The sequence below is a fragment of the Phocoena phocoena genome, chromosome 10 (assembly GCF_963924675.1).
Source record: "Phocoena phocoena chromosome 10, mPhoPho1.1, whole genome shotgun sequence".
In the NCBI taxonomy this organism is placed as follows: Eukaryota; Metazoa; Chordata; class Mammalia; order Artiodactyla; family Phocoenidae; genus Phocoena; species Phocoena phocoena.
Genome location: NC_089228.1, coordinates 39,486,047 through 39,506,484, shown reverse-complemented (window position 1 = coordinate 39,506,484; position 20,438 = coordinate 39,486,047). Strand labels below are relative to the sequence as shown.

General features: G+C 48.5%; 2 protein-coding genes across 3 annotated transcripts; both read left to right on the top strand.

Annotated features, from left to right (window-relative positions):
• The first annotated feature begins 1,370 nt into the window (after nt 1–1,370).
• ATRIP (ATR interacting protein) lies at nt 1,371–17,829 on the top strand. 2 transcript variants are annotated; one of them, XM_065885558.1, is made up of 13 exons: nt 1,371–1,617; nt 3,462–3,592; nt 4,271–4,441; nt 5,992–6,110; nt 7,714–7,871; nt 9,140–9,235; nt 9,554–9,683; nt 9,873–10,562; nt 15,955–16,091; nt 16,250–16,341; nt 16,796–16,876; nt 17,096–17,348; nt 17,762–17,829. In XM_065885558.1, exons 1-13 carry the CDS (start codon nt 1,371–1,373, stop codon nt 17,827–17,829), a joined length of 2,373 nt encoding a protein of 790 aa, XP_065741630.1. The 2 variants fall into 2 exon arrangements, with proteins under 2 accessions (XP_065741630.1, XP_065741631.1); XM_065885559.1 differs by lacking the exon at nt 16,796–16,876.
• A 649-nt stretch (nt 17,830–18,478) lies between these two features.
• Nucleotides 18,479–20,068, top strand: TREX1 (three prime repair exonuclease 1). The gene is made up of 2 exons (XM_065886127.1): nt 18,479–18,571; nt 18,890–20,068. Exon 2 carries the CDS (start codon nt 18,910–18,912, stop codon nt 19,852–19,854), a length of 945 nt encoding a protein of 314 aa, XP_065742199.1. The 5' UTR covers nt 18,479–18,571; nt 18,890–18,909; the 3' UTR covers nt 19,855–20,068.
• Nucleotides 20,069–20,438: the final 370 nt, after the last annotated feature.

Genomic DNA, 20,438 nt, shown 5'->3' with positions numbered 1-20,438 from the left:
TTGCTCCTCTCTAAAGCCTTACCTTCTCTCTCTGCCATCAATAATTCCTACCTGGCACTTGTGTGGCGTCCATTTCAGTGTTGTGTTCTTGTCTGAGTAGTCTTGGTGCCATCCTCCTTGGTAACTCTTTTCTTTTTTTAAAATTATTTATTTTTGGTTGCATTGGGTCTGTTGCTGCACGCGGCCTTTCTTTCGTTGCGGCAAGCGGGGGCTACTCATCGTTGCGGTGCACGGGCTTCTCATTGCGGTGGCTTCTCTTGTTGTGGAGCACAAGCTCTAGGTGCGTGAGCTTCAGTAGTTGTGGCATGCGGGGTCAGTAGTTGTGGCTTGTGGGCTCTGCAGAGTGCAGGCTGGGCTCTATAGAGCTCAGGCTCAGTAGTTGCGGCACACGGGCTTAGTTGCTCCGCAGCATGTGGGATCTTCCCGGACCAGGAGCTCGAACCGTGTCCCCTATATTGGCAGGCGGGTTCTTAACCACTACGCCACCAGGGAAGCCCTCCTTGGTAACTCTTGATAACTTCCACTCAACCTGTATGACAGCCCAGGTGCTACTTCCAGGGGGCCTTCCTTAACTTCCTGAGTTTCATTCATTTCTAACCTATGACCGTCGCTTGGGCCAAAAACACTCAAGAGCTCTCAGAGAAATGAATGAATATTAACAGCCTGAGCAGTTAGTTCCCACCCCCTCCAACACAGGCACACCATTCTCAGGATCACCCCTTCTCAGACCTTTCTTTCTCCAGACCTACCTCAAAGGTACACATCCAAAGCATTTACTGTTCTCAAAGATGTGTGCTCACAACAGCTCTAGTCATAACTTCTGCCCAGTCCCACTCTCCCAGACTCCTACCCAAGAGAGCCTTGGGGTATATGAGAAGTGGGTCTAGCTGGAGAACAGCGAGCTCACAAAGACCAAACCCCTGAATGCTCCCTGACTCGATTCACATGTGCACTTGTGAAAATCAGGGCGAACTCCTCCAAGCCCAGCTGTGTACCCTAAGTGATGCCAGAGAGCGGGCGTAGAGCCACCTGCGCGGTGGGGCTGGTGAGTTAGCCCAGGTAACTCGGTTCTCTCCTCTTAGACCACCCGCCTACTGGGGTCCCAGCCGTCGGTACGAAAGCGCCAGGCGGGGTGACGCCCAGACGGGCTGGGAGCGACCGAGCTCCGCAGGTACCCCGTTGAGCACCGCGGCGCGGCCTGATTACGTCATTCATCCGCGCCCACCGACTGGAAGGTGATTGGCCTGTTGGCTAGGGGGCGCGGCCCCAGCGGCTGAGGCGAGCGGCAGCGCGCGATCGGTTGGTCCAGCCCTCCGGCCTCGAGGTTACAGGCCGGACTCGGTGCCTTCGGATACCGGCTGGCGGCAGGCATGGCTGGAATCCCCGCGCCAGGCAGCAGGAGGCGGAGCGGGCCCCCGGCACCCAGTCCTGGCCCGCCGTCCAGCACTCAGCACCCTCCGAGCAAGCGGGCCCGGGGTTTCCTCGCGGCCGCCCCCCCAGACCCAGAAGACCCATTCGGCGCGCACGGGGATTTCACCGCCGACGACCTGGAGGAGCTCGACACCCTCGCGTCACAGGCCCTGAGCCAGTGCCCGAACGCGGCTCCGGACGTGTCCAGTGAGTGCGCCTTTTCCCCGAGGGTGGTGCAGACCTCGCTAGACCCACTTGATGGCTGTGGCTTAAGAACCCCACGACCGCTGTTCCGGTGTCTTGAACTCACACTGCCACTTCACCTTTTAAAAATATAGGAACAGTTTGATTTAAGCAGCGGCGTGTCCCAAAAGGTCCTTTGATTTGGGGGAGAAATGTATCAGGAGTGTCAAACAGCCGATTTGGAATACCGAAAGCTAGGTTAACATTTTACTTTAGTTTCTATACTTTGGACTACTAAGGTTCTTAGTTCTTAACAGAGATCCTTGCAACACGACTACCACCACCAGCAGAATCATCACTACCTACACGTGGGGGCCCATCATTATGACAGGTTTGGGAGGCTTTAGATCTAATGAAGACCACCTTTTCCCTTGGGCCGCATGAACATAAGAGGGGCCTGGCAGAGGCAAGAGATAAAAGAGACTCATTCTTTTATACAACCAATAAATCATACTTAGGTGCCCAAACACTAGGAGCTGCAGACACTTAGCGATAAACAAAAGACAAAAGCCCCCTCCTTCATGGAGCTTACCCTCATTCTAGTGAAGTCTTGTGGGGCTCCCAGGAAGAGAAATCTCTACTTGGATGTCTTAAATGCATCTTATATTCCACACAATCATTTCCTGGAAACCCAGTCATCCACCAGCATCTCCAGCATGGTGCCTGGCGAAGCATTCAGAAAACACTCAGAACATTTGATGACCAAATGTTCTGCATGGCAATGACTAGCACCACTCTCCATCATGTAGCACAAGGCAGGCAACAGCTCCCTTTCCTTGACCATGGATCTGATTCCTTCCCAAATCCTGTAACTTTACCTTCTTCATCCATCTCTGGAATCCATCCTCTCTGCATCATCTCTGCCATCTCCCTGATCTGTGTTACCATCACCCCTCTCCAGACAATAGTCTGCTAAATTGTTCCCACATTTCCAGTTATGACTCAAGTCAGAGTTTATACCACAGCCAGAGTGATCTTTTCAAAACTAGAATCTCTGTGTCACACACAGATACACGTGAACATCCCTACTGAAAGCCTTTAATGACTTCACACTACTTCTAGTATAAAGATCAAAATCCTTAACATGGCCAGCAAGGCCCAGCATGGCCTGTCCCTTTCCCTCTCCTTCTTTGGGTTCTAGCCACACTAACCTTCCTTCATTCCTTGAATTCTCCCTGCTTCCTTACAATACAGAAACTGCACATTGCCGTTTCTTACACACTGAGTGTTCTTTCCATCTATTCCCCATCGCCACTCACCTGGTTAGTTCCTGCCTGTTCTTCAGCTCTCCATTCAGTCATCACTTACCTGGGGAAGCCTTCTATTCATCCTGTTGGATCAAAGCCCCTATTATAGGCTTTTCTATATTTGCTCTTCTCTGCAGCTCTTATAACAGTTGAAATTTTACATTTATTCTTGTGTTTTTGAGTGTCATGTAAGCTCCATAAGTGTAAGGAGTGTATCCATTTTGCTCACCATTGTACCTTTCTTTAGAGGCTAAAGCCTGGCATATTTTAGGTGCTCAGTAAATATTGTTGAATAATAGATCACTGAGTTCTGACCAGTGAGATTCCCACAGCACCTTTCAGCCTTTAGATGAGACTCTTAAAACTGGGTGCAGAATGGGGAGAGGGTGGCAGGTTCTGTTATTTCCTGAGGATTGATTCATGTTCTTATGTTGTAAAATACCTGTAGTGCTTACTAGATCTTTCTCTAATTTGCTTTCAAAAGTGATTGTTTTCAGCATTGTCTGGCTAAAGTGGGAAAATGTTGGGTCCTTAAAAGTATACGGGAACTGTTTTTTACAGATGTTCATAAGGTCCCCAGATTAGATGGGATGTCAAAAAATCCTGCAAGGAAAAACAGAGAAAGTGTTCCAGTTAAAGATAATTTTGAATTAGAGTTACTTCAGGCACAGTACAAAGAGCTTAAAGAAAAGGTAAGCGATTTAACTTGTGGCTTTTGTAGTTACTTCATTCGGTTATGCATGTGTTATAAAGCATTATACAATAAAATATATAAAAGTTTTAAAACAAGAGTCCAGATTCATCCCCATGAATTGGGGGAAAGAAAGCCAGAAAATTTTGGTTGAAACTAAATCCTGAGATTCCTAACAACTAGGGCAAGAAAGGAAACACTGTAAACCATATACAAAAAGAGATACAAACTTTCTGTTGTAGCACTGAGATAAATTTATAGCCTATGTCTTATATAAGAAACAACATCATAATGGTTGCTATTTTCATTAGCAGTTTTGCAAAAAGCAAACATTCTTCATATGACTATCTATAGGTCCCTAGAAAAACCAAGAACATAATGTAGAATTTTAGTTCTGTGAAGTGTGTGACCCAGATTGTTTAATACCTCTTAGAGCCTATAGAATCTGCATGCAGAAGTGACAAGTGTGTCCTTAAACTATCTTGCTGAATATCCACTGTCCCAGGAATGGGCCTAGCAGATCACGGTGATGTCTGATTGGTACAGATATATTTTGAGCACTCTGGTCTGTTGGACATGTTTTAAATGTGTTTCTTCATCTCCCCAGCTACATGTTGAAACATGTACATATATAATTTTCCCTTACAAACTTTTCACAACATCAATTTGGGATTTACAGATGAAGGCAATGGAAGAAGAAGTGCTCATTAAAAGTGGAGAAATTAAAATTTTACGGGACTCACTGCATCAGACAGAATCCATTCTAGAGGAACAGAGAAGATCACATTTCCTTCTTGAGCAAGAGAAAACTCAAGCACTCAGTGACAAAGAAAAAGAATTCTCCAAAAAGGTGACCCAGAGCATTTGTTTTGCTTGTATGGACATCAGCTTTGCCTGCTCAATGAGTTCCTTTAGAAGCAATGACTAAAGTTGCTTATAGATCTTCCAGGAAGATTTCAACAGTTGTTTGTCTTAAATACTTTCGCTACCAACTAATTGCATGTACTTTTCTCCAGGCTCTGAGGTTTGGAAAAGGACTTAGAAGAAACTCTGCTTTGCTGTGGTAGTCTAAGTTACTAGCTCACACTTTGCAGAAACAGCTAAAATTAGTGGGGTTTTTGTTGTGTGTTTTTTTTGTTTTTTGGCAGATCAGAAACTCAGTTGACCTAGCTTAGGCCAAAAGAAAACGTATTGGCTTCCATAACTAGGTCTGGGAAAACAGGTGTGCTGGGGCCTCAAAAGACTCAAGATTTGCCACGACTCATCTTTATTCTCTGTACTATTGATAGGCTCCATCCTTATGGTAGAGGATGTGTTCTCCAGGGGCTCCTGGGCTCATATTTCATAGCTCCAGAGCAGACTGAAGACCTAGGGTTCTTTATCTCCAAGTTTTAAAATTCTGGGGAAGGCTCTAATTGGTCTAATCTGAGTCAGGTGCCTGCCTCTGAACTAGGCACTGTAATCGAGATAATAGCTCCCATTCAAATCACATATTCAAAGGTAGGAAAATGATGTTTCTTAAGGGAGGGAGATACTGTTCTGGGGAGAAAAACAGTGGGTGTCCAGTATATACCACTTTCCTTCACTTCCCAAGGCTTCAAACTTAAGGACGTGGGCCTTATTCTGCCATTACTTCATTCAGCAAACTTGGCAGTCTTTAAAGAAGCACTGACCTGTGCTCAAGACTAACAGCAGTAGTTGCCTTTCCATATACATGATGAAGAGCAATGGGTTTGCAATCAGACAAACCAGAGTTTGAATCCAGGCTTTATCATATTCAAGCAGTGGCCTCAGGGTGACGACTTATGCTCTATGACTCATTTCCCTTATCTGTTCCAGAAAATAACCAGAAGGGCTGTCGTGAGGCTTAAATGGTCCTGCCCTTGTGTCTGGTGCTGTGCCTGGGAATGGCAGCAGTTACCACTGGCCAGAACAGCAGGTCTCCCCACCCTGTACAAGGTTTTGGTAAAACTCTTCTAAATACTCAGCCCAGACCTTCAGGAAGACTTGGATTGTGCACCACTATATTCACTAAAAGGTCTACATGTTACCGTGAGATATGGTACCTTGTCAAGCTCTGTGCTGGGCATTTTACATTCACCATTCTTACTTAATACCCCCAACCAGGAAGACAGGTATTTATGTTACAGATAAGCTGGAGTTCAGAGAGGCTGAGTAAATGGTATTTGAACCCTCACAAACTACCCAGCTATAGTTCAGGTCAAAATATCTTTCTAGAATACCATGTCATCTTTCAGGAAGAAGGTGAAAGCTTGGTATTTTAGGACATTTATGTCACAGCAGACTTGTTTTTCCTTTACTATCCTGAGATTTTGAAGCCCAGAGCTGTTTCTGTATATGTGATGAGGCCTCTATAAGTATGCTTCTTTTGCCTTCCAGCTCCAGTCATTGCAGTCTGAACTCCAGTTTAAAGATGCAGAGATGAATGAATTAAGGACAAAGCTTCAAAGCAGTGAACGAGCTAATAAACTAGCTGCTCCCTCCATTTCCCATGTCAGGTAATGATGGTGCTAGAGGGAGAATACAGTTTTGTATCGTTTAGTAAAAAGTCTGAATAACAATGTCAGGCTAGTCCTGAACAAAGGTCATTTAGACTCTGCCACTGGGGCATAGATGCTCTTTCCCGAAGGCCTCAAAGATGGTTTGGATGAGACTAGAATGGTTTGGGGCATCATAGCATAAAGGCCCCGCACTCTAGAAGTGCTTCCTCCCTATAGACTTTATAAACACCACACAACTCCTCGGGATGAAAAGAGGCTGGAAAGATGCTCTCCAAACTTTTGGAGTGGACCAGTCTTCATTTTTATGTAATTTGTTTCAAATAAATGATTTTGCCCCAACTGTATTTCAGTCGCAACTGCTTGGAATATTTTTTCTCATTTGCTGTCCAGCAGTCCCCACCTTTGCTGCAGATGTGATCAGCTTGTTAATGGTCCATCCTGTCCCCTGCCTGCCAAAGAAGTCTGGCACACTGTCAGGATCAGCCTTGAAATTTGAACAGTGTGGGTCAGGTCGTCTTTTTCTGGTATTAAACATTCTGCCGCTTTTGCTTATAATGGGCAGGGTGTGAAATTGAACTTTTCTTGCCTTGCGTAGCCCAGGTAAGACAGGAGAGCAGAGGGAGTCCATCCTCACCTCTTTACACCAACAGGAGGGCCTCAGCATTGTCTGATCCAATCAGAGGGTTAAGACTGCTTCTCTAACATAAAGACCCTGGCACCAAGGCACTGGCTCAGTTTCCAAGTTGCAAGACACAATACACCTTTTTCTAGACCCTCTTTCTCCTGAAAATCTTTTCATTCAGTCCCTGACTATTATAAAAGAGGTTGTTCCAAACTAGTGCTTACCAGGGGGGAGAGGAAATGGGAAAAAGGCAATATAGAGGGATAGGGGAGTAAGAGGTATAAACTATTAAAGTATAAAATAAACTACAAGGATATATTGTACAACAAAGGGAATATAGCCAATATTTTATAATAACTATAAATGGAGTATAACCTTTAAAAATTATGAATCAGGGCTTCCCTGGTGGCACAGTGCTTGAGAGTCCACCTGCCGATGCAGGGGACACGGGTTCGTGCCCCGGTCTGGGAGGATCCCACATGCCGCGGAGCGGCTGGGCCCGTGAGCCATGGCCGCTGGGCCTGCGTATCCGGAACCTGTGCTCTGCAATAGGAGAGGCCACAGCAGTGAGAGGCCCGGGTACCGCAAAAAAAAAAAAATTATGAATCACTATAGCATTTGCTTATAACTTATATAACATTGTATAGCAACTATATTTCAATTTTAAAAAAAGAGGTTGCAAACTGAAAAGATGTTTTGGTGGAACTGGAAATAGTAATGGAGTTATAGCCAATACTTCTGGGTGATTGGAAGAAGGTGGAAGCAAATGAAAGATTTTTTTTTCCAACAATTTGAATCAAAATGCCTTGAATTTTGCATTGCTGTCCTGACAAAGAATAACAAACGTGTAATAGATAAAATTTTTGGTCAAATCACCTAGATAGGAAAAGTTTAAAGTTTGTTAGAAGTTTTATAACCAGGTATTTTACATGGTGTTAGCAGAATCATTACTTTGCTTTCATAGTTAACTTTTTCCAGTCCTAGGAAAAGCCCTTCTGTGGTTATAAAGCCAGAAGCATGTTCTCCACAACTTGGAAAACCATCTTTCCCTACAAAGGAGTCTTTTAGTGCTAACATGTCCCTTCCCCACCCCTGCCAGACCGATCCAGGATATAAGTCCCTGATGGGCAAAGAGGGTAAGTCAGTCTATCCATCATCTATTGCTCTATATCAGACTACTCAAACGTGAGCCTTGAAGCATTTGAGTATTTATTTTCTCCTTATTTCTGTGGGTCAGCAGTTCTGACAGCACAGTGGGGATGGTTTGTCTCTGCGGGCACTGAAGGCTTGTAGGGGGCTGGAGGATCTATTTCAAGGTGGCTCACTCACATGTCTGGCAGTGGAATTCCTTTCCACATGTGGGCCTTTCCACAGGGCTACTTGGCTGATCTCATAACCTGGTAGATGGCTTCCTCTAGAGCTAGCAAACCCAGAGAGATAGGTGGAAGCTATCCTTTTTATGGCCTAGCCTCAAAAGTCACATAGCATCACTTCTGCCAAATTCTGTTTGTTAGAAGTGAGTCATTGAGTCTGGGCCATGTTCAAGGGGAAGAAAACTAGGCTGCACCCTTTGAGGAGAAGTGTGTCAAAGAATTTACAGGCATATTTTAAAACCTCCAGTCAGCATCCATTGCCATGCCAGAAACACAGCTAGTATGCAGGAACATGGGCTCCTTTCATCGCCCAGCTGAGTCCAGACTGAGGGAACGCTACTGCTTTCTAGAGAGACAATCTAGCATTAGTAGGTTTTCACTCTGAGACTGTGCTATGCCAGTTTATCTTACAATTCAGATACATTGCCTTTCTCCTACCATCAGCCCTTTCAAGTCATTAGCATCACGCCACCCCTGAGAACTACAGCTACTAACATTTTTGATATTTAGCAACTTCAGGAGAGGTTATCGGGTGGTGTTATGAGCAGGCAGTGGAGCCCACCAGCCTGGCTGAGAGTCCCAGTCACACTTGGGAGACCTTGCTTACTGGCTTGTATGATTTGAGCAAGTCCCTTAACCTCTGTGCCTCAGTTTTCTCATGTGTAAAACAGAGCCAATGATAACACCTCCTGGTTGGGTTGCTGTGAGGAACAAGAGAGCTAGCATGTATAAAGCTCTTAGAACAGTGTCTGGCACATAATAAGAATCATATAAAATGCTTTTATATTACTGCCTGATTTTGAAGTGGGGCAAACAATTTAATTTTCTTTTCCTTTCCTTTCCTTATGCAAGTTCCTGTTTTATATGAGGAAGGCAAAGATGTGAAGGTTCTTGAGTTGCTTTGGCTCTTGTTTTGATCCAAAGTTGAAGAAGTAGAACAATGTATGTTTTAAACTCATTACATTTAAGAGTTTCTGATACACTTGTGCTTTTGTGTTCCAGTTTTGATTAACATATTATCTGTTATTCAGAGAATAAGACCCACAGTCTGGGAGATGACCCGATAAAGCAAGAACAGTCCCAGAAAAGGCTTATTGACAGCTGGATGCAGAGATCAAACACTCAAGGTACCAGAATGCCTGCTCCTTCTGCAGGAGGCCTTCCTGGGTCCGATCATCCTCTGTGATGCTGCAGTGGAATTGCCTAGGGAACTGTCCGGGGCTCAATCAGCACCCCAGGCAGTGCTTTAGAGGGTCCAAGGGAGTAGTAGTCTGTGGCTTAAGCAGAAGACTATAAAATGGAAGGGGCCAAGAGCAAGTATGCCTCCGAGCCTTCAGTACCCACAGGTGTCTCAAGGGAACTTAGTGGCAGTTTAGAGGATGGTTGGCATCATAGAAAAGCACTCTCAATGTCAGAACCTTCTACAGTCACCTTGTCTTCTGCAGGCTCCATTTTGATAAACCTTCTCCTGAAGCAGCCTTTGATCCCAGGGTCATCCCTAGGTCTGTGCCACCTCCTGAGCAGTTGTTCTGAGGCTCCTACCGGCACCCTGTTCCAGCTACCCGGGCTTGGCAGGTAAGCATAAGACTCCTAAAAAGCTTGTTTGGAAGAAGTTTCCAGGAAGCAAGTCCCTATCTGGTCCTGACCGGCCTAGGAGGTCTGCTCTGGGCAGGAAAACTAGAGAATTTAGCAGGCAGGTTGTTTGGGTCCCTTGACCTTATCTCCCTCTCACACTTGTGTGTTTTCTTTTGTGTCTGTTGCTAGTACCTTGACTGGGATTTCAAGCCTGAGGACCACAGGTTCTTGTGATGGGTCATTTCCCCTCTTGGCCCTGAGAGAAGCACAGAACCTGGCACTTACTGGACTGAATCTGGTGGCCAGGAATGAAGGCTCCTGTGACAGAGACCCAGCAGAGGGAGGCGGAAGGGCCTTCCCACTCTGCCAGCTTCCTGGAGCTGTGCACCTCCTCCCCCTGGTACAGTTCTTTATCGGCTTACACTGCCAGGCTCTGCAGGATTTGGCAGCAGCCAAGAGAAGCGGAGCGCCTGCGGACTCACCGACACATCCCTCCTGTGTGAGCTCTGGGGTAGAGGCCAGCCCCGAGGACTCACTTTGCAACCTGGAAGGCTTCTCTGTGGCTTCACTAAGCGTTCTTCAGCACCTGGTGTGCCACAGCGGAGCAGTCATTTGCCTGTTACTATCAGGAGCAGGCGCCGATTCTGCTGCTAGGGAAGGAGACCAGAGCCTGGTTGACGGACATGGTCGTGGGGATGTGACCTCAGCCCCAGGGAGGCTTGCTGGTGACCAAGGCCAGCATCCACTATTGAAGATGCTTCTTCAACTTTTGGCTTTCTCTTCTGCAGCAACAGGTCACCTTAAAGCCAGTGTCCTCAGCCAGTGCCTTAAGGTTTTGGTGAAATTAGCTGAAAATGCTTCCTTTGATTTCCTGCCCAGGTATAACGCAGCATGGGAGTTATGATTCCTTGTGGGTCTTACCCGGCCTCTTGAGGTCTGTCCTGTGGCCACTGTATTTGTTCCCATCTTGACTCGTCCATACTGCTCAGCTCTAAGCCTCGGTTTAGGTTCTTAGCTAGAGTTCTGAAGTGATGGGAAGTGGGGCCAGGAGTTAGAAGAACCAAGGAAGTGGTTTATTTGGCTTAGTTCTGCCTCTGGATAGTAGGTAAGCAAAAGACACATGTGATAAAAGAAGGCTGCTAGTCACTATGGAAGAGTGTCCTGCCCCCGAAACAGACAAAGGCTGAATCAAGAGGCCTTTGAACCTGGGACATGGATCAGGTGAAGACCAGATTTCACAGCCACATTGAAGTTTCGTTTGGTGGGGTTCCCTGAAGAAGCAGAGGGCGTGTGGAGGGTCTGCAGCTACAAGCTGACCTTGCTGGGCATTTGCCCATCTTCATGGTGTCCACCACTGGCATGAGCCACAGGTTACTTGCTCTTCTTAAGGTTTGTTGCAGAACACTGTTGTCATAAATTCCTAGCTTGGGATTCCAGACCCTCAACACTGGGAGGGTAAACACCACCCAGCCAATCCCCTCGTCCTGTAATCCCATCTCCCCCTCAGCATTCCACCAAGAGGCCAGTTCCTCTGTTGGATGTCTCTTAAGCCTTTTTGTCTCTGAACTCAGAATACCTGTTTGCTAAAAACACTTCTGGATCCTGGTTTCCATATGAATATATTCTGGCTTGTCTGGTGCATCCTAAAGGTGGTGCTTAGAGCTAGACACAGTGTACTGCAGAGTAGTGTGAGCAGCAAGGTAGGCGTGTTACCACCACCCAGGTGCCTGGCGGGGGGCCCAGCTCATGGTGGCTGATTGCTTCTTTTTTTATTATTGAGTCTTCTCTTTCCTTTTATTTTTTTTTAATTCCGTAGTGCTTTACAGTTTCCAAAAGTTTCACACACAATTTCATATAATCCCATAACAATGCTTTTTTAAAATCCCCTACCCCTATATTGCCCTTCCTCCCTTCCCTCTCCCCACTGGTAACCACTAGTTTGTTTTCTGTGTCTGTGAGCCTGTTTCTTTTTTGTTTTGTTCACTAGTTTGCTGTATTTTTTAGATTCCACATATGATATCATACAGTATTTGCCTTTCTGTCTGACTTATTTCACTTAGCATAATGCCCTCCAAGGCCATCCATGTTGCTGCAAATGGCAAAATTTTGTTCTTTTTTATGGCTGAGTAGTATTCCAGTGTGTGTGTGTGTGTGTGTGTGTGTGTGTGTGTGTGTGTGTGTGTGTGTATACGTGTACCACATCTTCTTTATCCATTCATCTGTTGATGGACACTTAGGTTGCTTCCATACCTTGGCAATTGTAGATGACGCTACTATGAACATTGGGGTGCATGTTTCTTTTCAAAGTAGTGTTTTTGGTTTTTTTCAGATATATACCCAGGAGTGGAATTGCTGGGTCACGTGGTACTTCTACTTTTAATTTTTTGAGAAACCCCTATACTGTTTTCCACAGTGGCTGCACCAATTTACATTCCGCCAACAGTGTAGGATGGTTCCCTTTTCTTCACATTTGTTGTGTTCTTTTTGATGATAGCCATTCTGACTCGTGTGAGGTGATATCTCATTGTGGTTTTGATTTGCATTTCCCTGATGATGAGTGATATTGAGCATCTTTTCATGTGCCTGTTGGCCATCTGGATGCCCTCTTTGGAAAAATGTCTTTTCAGTTCTGCCCGTTTTTTGATTGGGTTGTTTGTTTGATGTTGAGTTGTATGAGCTGTTTGTATATGTTGGATATTAACCCCTTATCGGTCATATCACTTACAGTTATCTTCTCCCATTCAACAGGTTGTGTTTTCATTTTGTCGATGGTTTCCTTTGTTGTGCAAAACGTTTTAAATTTAATTAGGTTCCATTTGTTTATTTTTGCTTTTGTTTCCTTTGCTTTAGGAGATGGGTCCAAAAAAAAAAAATTTGCTGCTATTTATGTCAAAGAGTGTTCTGCCTATGTTTTCCTCTAGGAGTTTGATAGTAGCTGGTCTTCCCTTTAGGTCTTTAATCCATTTTGAGTTTATTTCTGTATATGGTGTTAGAGAATGTTCTAATTTCATTGTCTTACAAGTAGCTGTCCAGTTTCCCCAGCACCACTTATTGAAGAGACTGTCTTTTCTCCACTGTATAGTCTTGCCTCCTTTGTTACAGATTAAATGACCTTAGGTATGTAGGTTTATTTCTGGGCTTTCTTTTCAGTTCCGTTGATCTATGTGTCTGTTTTTGCACCAGTACCATACTGTTTTGACTACTGTAGCGTTGTAGTATAGTCTGAAGTCAGGAAGTATGATTCCTCAAGCTCTGTTCTTCTTTTTCAAGATTATTTTGGCTGTTTCAGGGTCTTTCATGTTTCCATATAAATTTAAAATTTTATTCTAGGTTCTGTGAAAAATGCCATTGGTAACTTGATAACAATTGCACTGAATCTGTAGATTGCCTTGGGTAGTATAGGCATTTTGACAGTATTGATTCTTCCAATCCAAGAACAGGGTATATCTTGCCGTTTATGTCATCTTCAATTCCTTTCATCAGTGTCTTATAGTTTTTGGAGTACAGGCCTTTTGCCTCCTTAGGTAGGTTTATTCTTAGGTGTTTTATTCTTTTTGATGCAATGGTAAATGGGATTGTTTCCTTAATTTCTCTTTCTGATAGCTCATTGCTAGTGTATAGAAATGCAACAGATTTCCGTATATTAATTTTGTATCCTGCAACTTTACCAAATTCATTGATGAGCTCTAGTAGTTTTCTGGTGGCACCTGTAGGATTTATGTATAGTATAATGTCATCTGCAGACAGTGACAGTTTTATTTCTTCCTTGCCAATTTGGATTCCTTTTTATTTCTTTTTCTTCTGATTGCTGTGGTTAGGACTTCCAAAACTATGTTGAATAAAAGTGGTGAGAGTGCTCATCCTTGTCTTCTTCCTGATCTTAGAGGAAATGCTTTCAGCTTTTCACCAATGAGTATGATTTTTTTTTATTTTATTTATTTATTTATTTGGGCTGCATTGGGTCTTAGTTGTGGTATGTGAGATCTTCGTTGAGGCATGCGAGATCTTTAGTTGCAACGCATGGTCTCTTCATTGTGGCACGCGGACTTCTCTCTAGTTGTGGCATGTGGGTTTTCTCTTCTCTAGTTGTGCGTGCAGGGTCCAGAGTGTGTGGACTCTGTAGTTGTGGCGCGCAGGCTCCAGACTGTGTGGGCTCTGTAGTTTGCAGCATGTGGGCTCTCTGAGGCACACAAGCTTAGTTGCCCCGAGGCACATGGGATCTTAGTTCCCCGACCAGGGATCGAACCTGCGTCCCCTGCTTTGGAAGGTGGATTCTTTACCACTGGACCACCAGGAAAGTCCCTACCAATATGATGTTAGCTGTGGGTTTTTCATATATGGCCTTCATTATGTTGAGGTATGTTCCCCTCTATGCCTACTTTCTGGAGTTTTTCTCTTAAATGGATGTTGAACTTTGTCAAAAGCTTTTTCTGCATCTATTGAGATGATCACATGGTTTTTATTCTTCAGTTTGTTAATGTGGTGTATCACATTGATTGATATGTGGATATTGAAAAAGCTTTGCATCCCTGTTTCTTACTTTTTAAATGAATGAATTCCAGGAACCACATTTTTAGCAGTTCTCTTGGTAGATATATCATCATTCTATTCCTGTTGAGCTTGTCCACAATAACATCAAAAAACAGCCATTTAATGGGTGCTTACTGCAGGCCAGACACAGATGCCTTCTGTTCACTAGCTTGGATGGCACCCTCAGAGCCCTGTTGTCTTCACGCCCAGTGCAGAGCCTGGCTCACTGTGAGCACTCAGTGTTTGTTGAATGAATAAACCCCATGTTGAGGTAGGGAAACTTGTCTGAAACCCCAGAGGGAATATGCTAGATCAGCCAGTTAGGCTCCTGAATCATTGTTCTTGATCACTGTCTGATGCCACCTCCCACACAGTGCTTCTCTGAATTCCTTCATGCTTGCAGGCTGAACCCCATTACCACACAGCTTCTTGTTCACCTTGAAGTAAAAGCCAGGGACAGGTGCTACCAAGGCTCCATAGCAGTATACGATACAACATGAGCAGCCAGGCAGGCTGTGATCTCCTATGAAAGGCACCACTGCCCACCCAGGCTTGAGGGCACATCATCCCCTCAGACTCTTGTCTTCCCACTGCATCTGTTTTAGGGGCAGGTCCAGCATAGCTCCCCAGGTACTGGCATGGCAGGCGCTTTTGAACAAAAAGTTCTCATCCCCAGCTCAGCCAGGGCAGCATGACTTATTTATTGTGCATTTAGGGGCTGTGCCAAAAAAAATTTTTTTCATTTAAAAAGGCGGCTCTGATGCTGTCAAAAATAATTTGGAAACCACTGTGTTGTATACAAAGATGGATTTTTTTAGTTTCAGGGGCCACTTCTGGCCTAATAATGAAATTAGGTAGTAACCGGTTAAATTCCAGTTTCCCACAAAGTTCCACACTCCCTGGTGACTAGAAACATTCAGCTTGTCTCTCATACAGGATTTGCTCTAAAATGAGTTTGCCCCAAAAAGACCTTGCTTCCTAATGGTGTACAAGGAATATTCTTAACCCTCGGTGCCGTGTGCATGAAAAGGGACATACCCGCAGAACTGCCCCTCCCCCCACCCACGAGGCTGTGTGGGTTGAGCAAAAAGCAGTGCTTGTCTTTGGACTCGGTTCCTTGGTAATGAATGCGCCATCCCTTTGCCCCCAAGACCAGGGGGAGAGTGCCCAAGCCCCTCACCATGCACACCCTGAGTGTGTACCTTCTCATACGTGGCGGCAGAGGAGCTGGTGTTTCCCGACAAGTGGGGAAAATGAAGTCTTCCTTGCCCAGCGAGTGGTCTCATAAGATCCAACCATAGCCAAGTCCACATTGTTGCTGCTGATGCCTGGCCAGTCCTCTGGTGGTGGGCACAGGACGTTTCTCTCACACTCAAGTTGAACCTGCCTCCCTGTTTGGGAGCAGAGGCAGGAAGGAGCCCAAGAGCAGTGCGGAGGCCGGCACCCAAGGTCCAGGGGGGCACCTCGTATTTGCTGGGTGGCACTGTGCCAGGTAAGGGCCTGTCATCTCTAAGGGATGACAGGCCCTGTCCCTCACAGCAGTCCCACAGTGAAGGGTAGTACCCACTCGTTCACCTGAAACAAGTATCAGCAAGTAGGGTGGCATTTGAACTCAGGTCTGTCTGAATCGAGTCTCCTTTTTACTGGCCTCTTCAATTTCCTGTTGCCTATCGTGAAAGGTGAGGGTGAGTTATGGGGTTGGGTTGGAGGTGTCACGTCTCTCTGGGGCCCTGTGTTTCAGGTTCCAGTGCGTGTTCCGGGTGCTGCCACAGTGCCTGCGCCCAGAGACACCCCTGCCTAGTGTGCTGCTGACTATTGAGCTCCTGTCCCTCCTGGTGGACCATGAGAAGCTTGCACCTCAGCTCTGCTCCCACCCGGGTAAAGCAGGCCGGGGGCGCGCGTCTGGACTCCTGCAGCTTGGAGGGAAGGGTGGTGGCAGGGGCAGGTCCAGGGCCTCCTGAGGGCTTCTGCAGCTTGTACCTCAGGCACTGGGTGAGAAGGCGGATCCTGAGTGAGAGGTGGTGTGTCCTTTCCAGAAGGCTGCCTCCTGCTGCTGCTGTACATGTACATCACATCGAGGCCTGACAAAGCCGCCTCGGAGACACAGTGGCTTCAGCTGGAACAAGAGGTAAAGACACCAGAGCCCCTTTTGTGCTGCTCACCACCCCACCCCACCCCACCCCACCCCATCCCACGTAAGAGCCACTCTTCTCCTTCCTCTGGGAATTAAAGGAAGCTTTAATTCATTTTGGTAACACGTTGAGCCACTAGCAAGGTAAACTCATTTGGGGGGTTCCATACTACACAGATACAGTACAGTCGGAGCCCAGGGTATCCTGGGACTTGGCAAAGTTGCCTGGTGGCTGGAGGTGGGCACGGAGGCAGGTGGGTCAGTGGTGAGACACAGGTGTTGGTCCTGAGTGTCTCCTGGGAAGGTCCCAAAACACTACCACCTCTTGGATCCCATTAGTGCAGACAAGCAGTTGCTGAGGCAACTGGAGCTCTTGTAGAAGGCTGAGAAAGCCCTCACTGTGACCAGGGCCTCACTGTGCCATGGATGGGACAGTCTGTTCTTGTTCTAGGCTGTGTGGCTCCTGGCTAAGCTTGCTGTGCAGAGCCCCTCCTCCCCAGTCACTGGTTCCAGCTGCCAGTGCAACGTGGAGGTGAGTGCCGGGGGCAGGCAGGGGCCGACAGTGGGCAGCTCTGCTGGTGAATGACAGGGCCCCCTGAAAGCATCCCATGCTCCTTCACCAGGGCTAGACCCTGGTGCCACTGTTCAGAACCGTCCTCACCCGGGTGGCTAGGAAAGATGCTGCCCAGCTAAGCAGGTTGTCAGGGTGCAGGGACCACCTGACCTGACCTCAGCCCGTGCCCTCCCTCAGGTAGTCAGAGCACTCACGGTGATGCTGCACAGACAGTGGCTGACTGTGCGGAGGGCAGGGGGCGCCCCGAGGACTGACCAGCAGAAGCGGACGGTGCGGTGTCTGCGCGATACAGTGCTGCTGCTGCACGGTCTGTCCCAAAAGGACAAGCTTTTCACTGTGCACTGCGTGGAGGTCCTGCATCAGTACGACCAGGTGATGCCAGGGGTCAGCATGCTGATTCGAGGGCTTCCTGACGTGACAGGCTGTGAAGGTGAGCCTGCAGGAGGGCCCCTCCCTGCCCCAGCCCACATGTGGAGTTTGCCCTGAAGTTCATGGACAAATCAGACTACCTGGCCTTAGGTCAGCACTGCTCCATCCACACAGCCTTTGCCGGCACGGGGGCCATTTTTTTTTCTTCCCTGTCCGGTTCTTCTCTCAGCATATCAGCCTGCCTTTTGCTCATACCTACTGAGTCGGCCTGGCAGAGCCACGGTTTTTCCAGAAACATCCCTGTCTGAATTGCCTTTGTATTATTTTGCTTGCAGTAGCTGAGGGAGCAAGGCCTGGGCGTGGAAGGGACTGCTTAGTTCCTGTGGGCCTGGTGGGGAGGAGAGGTGGGACCTTCCCCAGTCCCAGCACCTTCAGGCAGGACTTCACCACAGAACCCTCTTGTTTTTGGCTCAGAGGCAGCCCTGGATGATCTCTGTGCCGCGGAGGCTGATGTGGACGACCCCGAGATGGACTGTGGCTGAGGCCTGTGAGCATCGAGCCACATGGTGGCACCAACACCACCACTTTCCTTACCTCATCCCCTGATTAAAAGCAGTGACTGGCTGTTAAAGAAAAGGCCAGCCTTATGTTTCCTGAGTCTGATCTGTGACGGCTAAGTGGGAGGGACAGAGCAGGAGGAGGACCCAGGGAAGGCTGAGATCCTTCTTCCTGTTCCTGGCCAGCAGCCCCATGGTAATGAATCTGCTTTGAGGAAGGAGCCCTGCCTTGCCCTGCCCTGCCTGTGGAATTGTCCTGAGTCATCACTTTCGCCTGAGGCCATGGGAAGAAACCATTGTGTGGCAGGGAAGAAGGTGGCCCTCAGCCCAGGCCTAAACCAGGGAGGCTTGGGAAAATGGGGCCAGGGGGTGGGTGCAAAATGGCCACGGCAGGGGCTCCCAGCAGGCTCAAGTCCTGGAGCTAGCCTGCCCCATAGCCCTGTCCTCCCGGTGTGAGGGCGTGAGGGCCCTGGTGCATTGTGCCAGCCAGCAGGCCCACAGCGAGAGGTCTGAGGAGGCCTTTGGGGATAGCACTGTGGGTGCCTGGGGAGGGACAGGTGTTGGCAGGAGGGACAGCCCAGGCAGGCTGACAAGCGGGGCGGGCCTTGCTCACACCAGCCGCTGGGCGGGCTCAGGCTGAGTTTCACTTCCCGCCACTGCTGCCAGCAGCAAGAACCAGCTGGAGAGGGCGCAGCACCCTGAGTCATTGCTGCCTGCCTGCTACTCGGTAAGTGAGGACCCCCGAGGGGAGGGGGTAGGGTGGGAGGGCATGGGTACCTGCCCCACCAACCCTCACCGGACTAAGCGGGCACTAGGGGGAGGAGCCAAGCCTTCCCCTGAACAGAAAACAGTGTGCTGGTCCCACTAAGAAAGCCACCCCACCCTCCCTGGCTTCCTGCCCTGGAAATGGGTCCTGGAGCTCAGCAACAGTGCCTGCCCATGCAGGGAAGGCCAGAGGGGTGCTCCTGCCCACCCCACCCCACTTGCCTTGCCTCTTATCACTGGGCACTCACACACCCACCACCCAACCCATGCTCCTCCCCAGGCTCAGCGGCAGATACCACCATGGGCTCGCAGGCCTTGCCCCCGGGTCCTGTGCAGACCCTCATCTTCTTGGACCTGGAGGCCACTGGCCTGCCCTTCTCCCAGCCCAAGGTCACAGAGCTCTGCCTGCTGGCCATCCACAGATGGGCCCTGGAGAGACTTCCTACCCATCAGGGGCCTCCTTCAACAGTGCCCCCACCACCCCGGGTGCTGGACAAGCTCTCCCTGTGCGTGGCTCCGGGGAAGGCCTGTAGCCCTGCAGCCAGTGAGATCACAGGCCTGAGCACACCTGTGCTGGCTGCACATGGGCGTCAACGCTTCGATGCCAACCTGGCCAACATGCTCCGAGCCTTCCTGCAGCGCCAACCACAGCCCTGGTGCCTTGTGGCACACAACGGTGACCGCTACGACTTCCCCCTGCTCCAGGCAGAGCTGGCTGTGCTGGGCCTTGCCAGTGCTCTGGAGGGCGCCTTCTGTGTGGATAGCATTGCTGCCCTGAAGGCCCTGGAGCAAGCTGACAGCCCCTCAGAGCACGGCCCAAGGAAGAGCTACAGCCTGGGCAGCATCTACATGCGCCTGTACGGGCAGGCCCCACCAGACTCACACACAGCCGAGGGTGACGTCCTAGCCCTGCTCAGCATCTGTCAGTGGAGGCCACAGGCCCTGCTGCGGTGGGTAGATGCTCATGCCAGGCCCTTCAACACCGTCAAGCCGATGTACGTGGTCACAGCCTCGACTGGAACCAGCCCAAGGCCATCTGCTGCTACGGCCACGGTACCCCTGGCCAGAGCCAGGGGCACCAGCCCCAACCGTGGTGGAAACAGGAACCCTAAGCCCCTTTCCCCAGTGAAGAGCCCTGGAGCCCCACCCAGGGAGGGATTGCTGGCCCCACTGGGCCTGCTGGCCTTCCTGACCTTGGCAGTAGCCACGCTGTATAGGCTGTCCTTGGCCATACCTGGGCAGTAGGCCAAGAAGGAAATTCTGACTAATAAAGACCCTCCACAGCACCGAGTGATCACTCACCTCTACCCACCGTGGCAGCCTGAGAGCCTCCCGCACTTCTGCCCACACTGAGACACCTGGGGCCAGGGGCACAGGAAGTGGCAGTCTTTGTCCATCACCCTCCCTAGCAGGATGGTCAGACGTCTGAGCCCAATAAAAGTAGGGAAAACAAGGAACTTCAAATACTGGATGGAAATGATACCTAGCCTAAAACCCAATCCCAGCAGCCAAGAAAGGAGACAGCAGCTCCAAATAGTTGGATTTATTATAAACAAGGGTGCAGACCCTAGACTCCAAAACACATCAACAGGTACAAAGCTACTATGTGGTGAGACGTTAACAGAGGGATAGGGAACAGCGAGGTATGTGTCTGGGCCAAGAGCAGCCACCAAGGGTCCCCTCCACCTTTGGTCCAGACGACACCTTGGCCCAGGCATCCCCACTGCCAAGACAAACTGTGGCCTGGGGTACAGGGGCTGGAAAGCCTGTGAGGCTGGCGCTGGGGAAGCAGGGACTATCAGACATCAGAGTTCCTCTGCTCTCTCGGG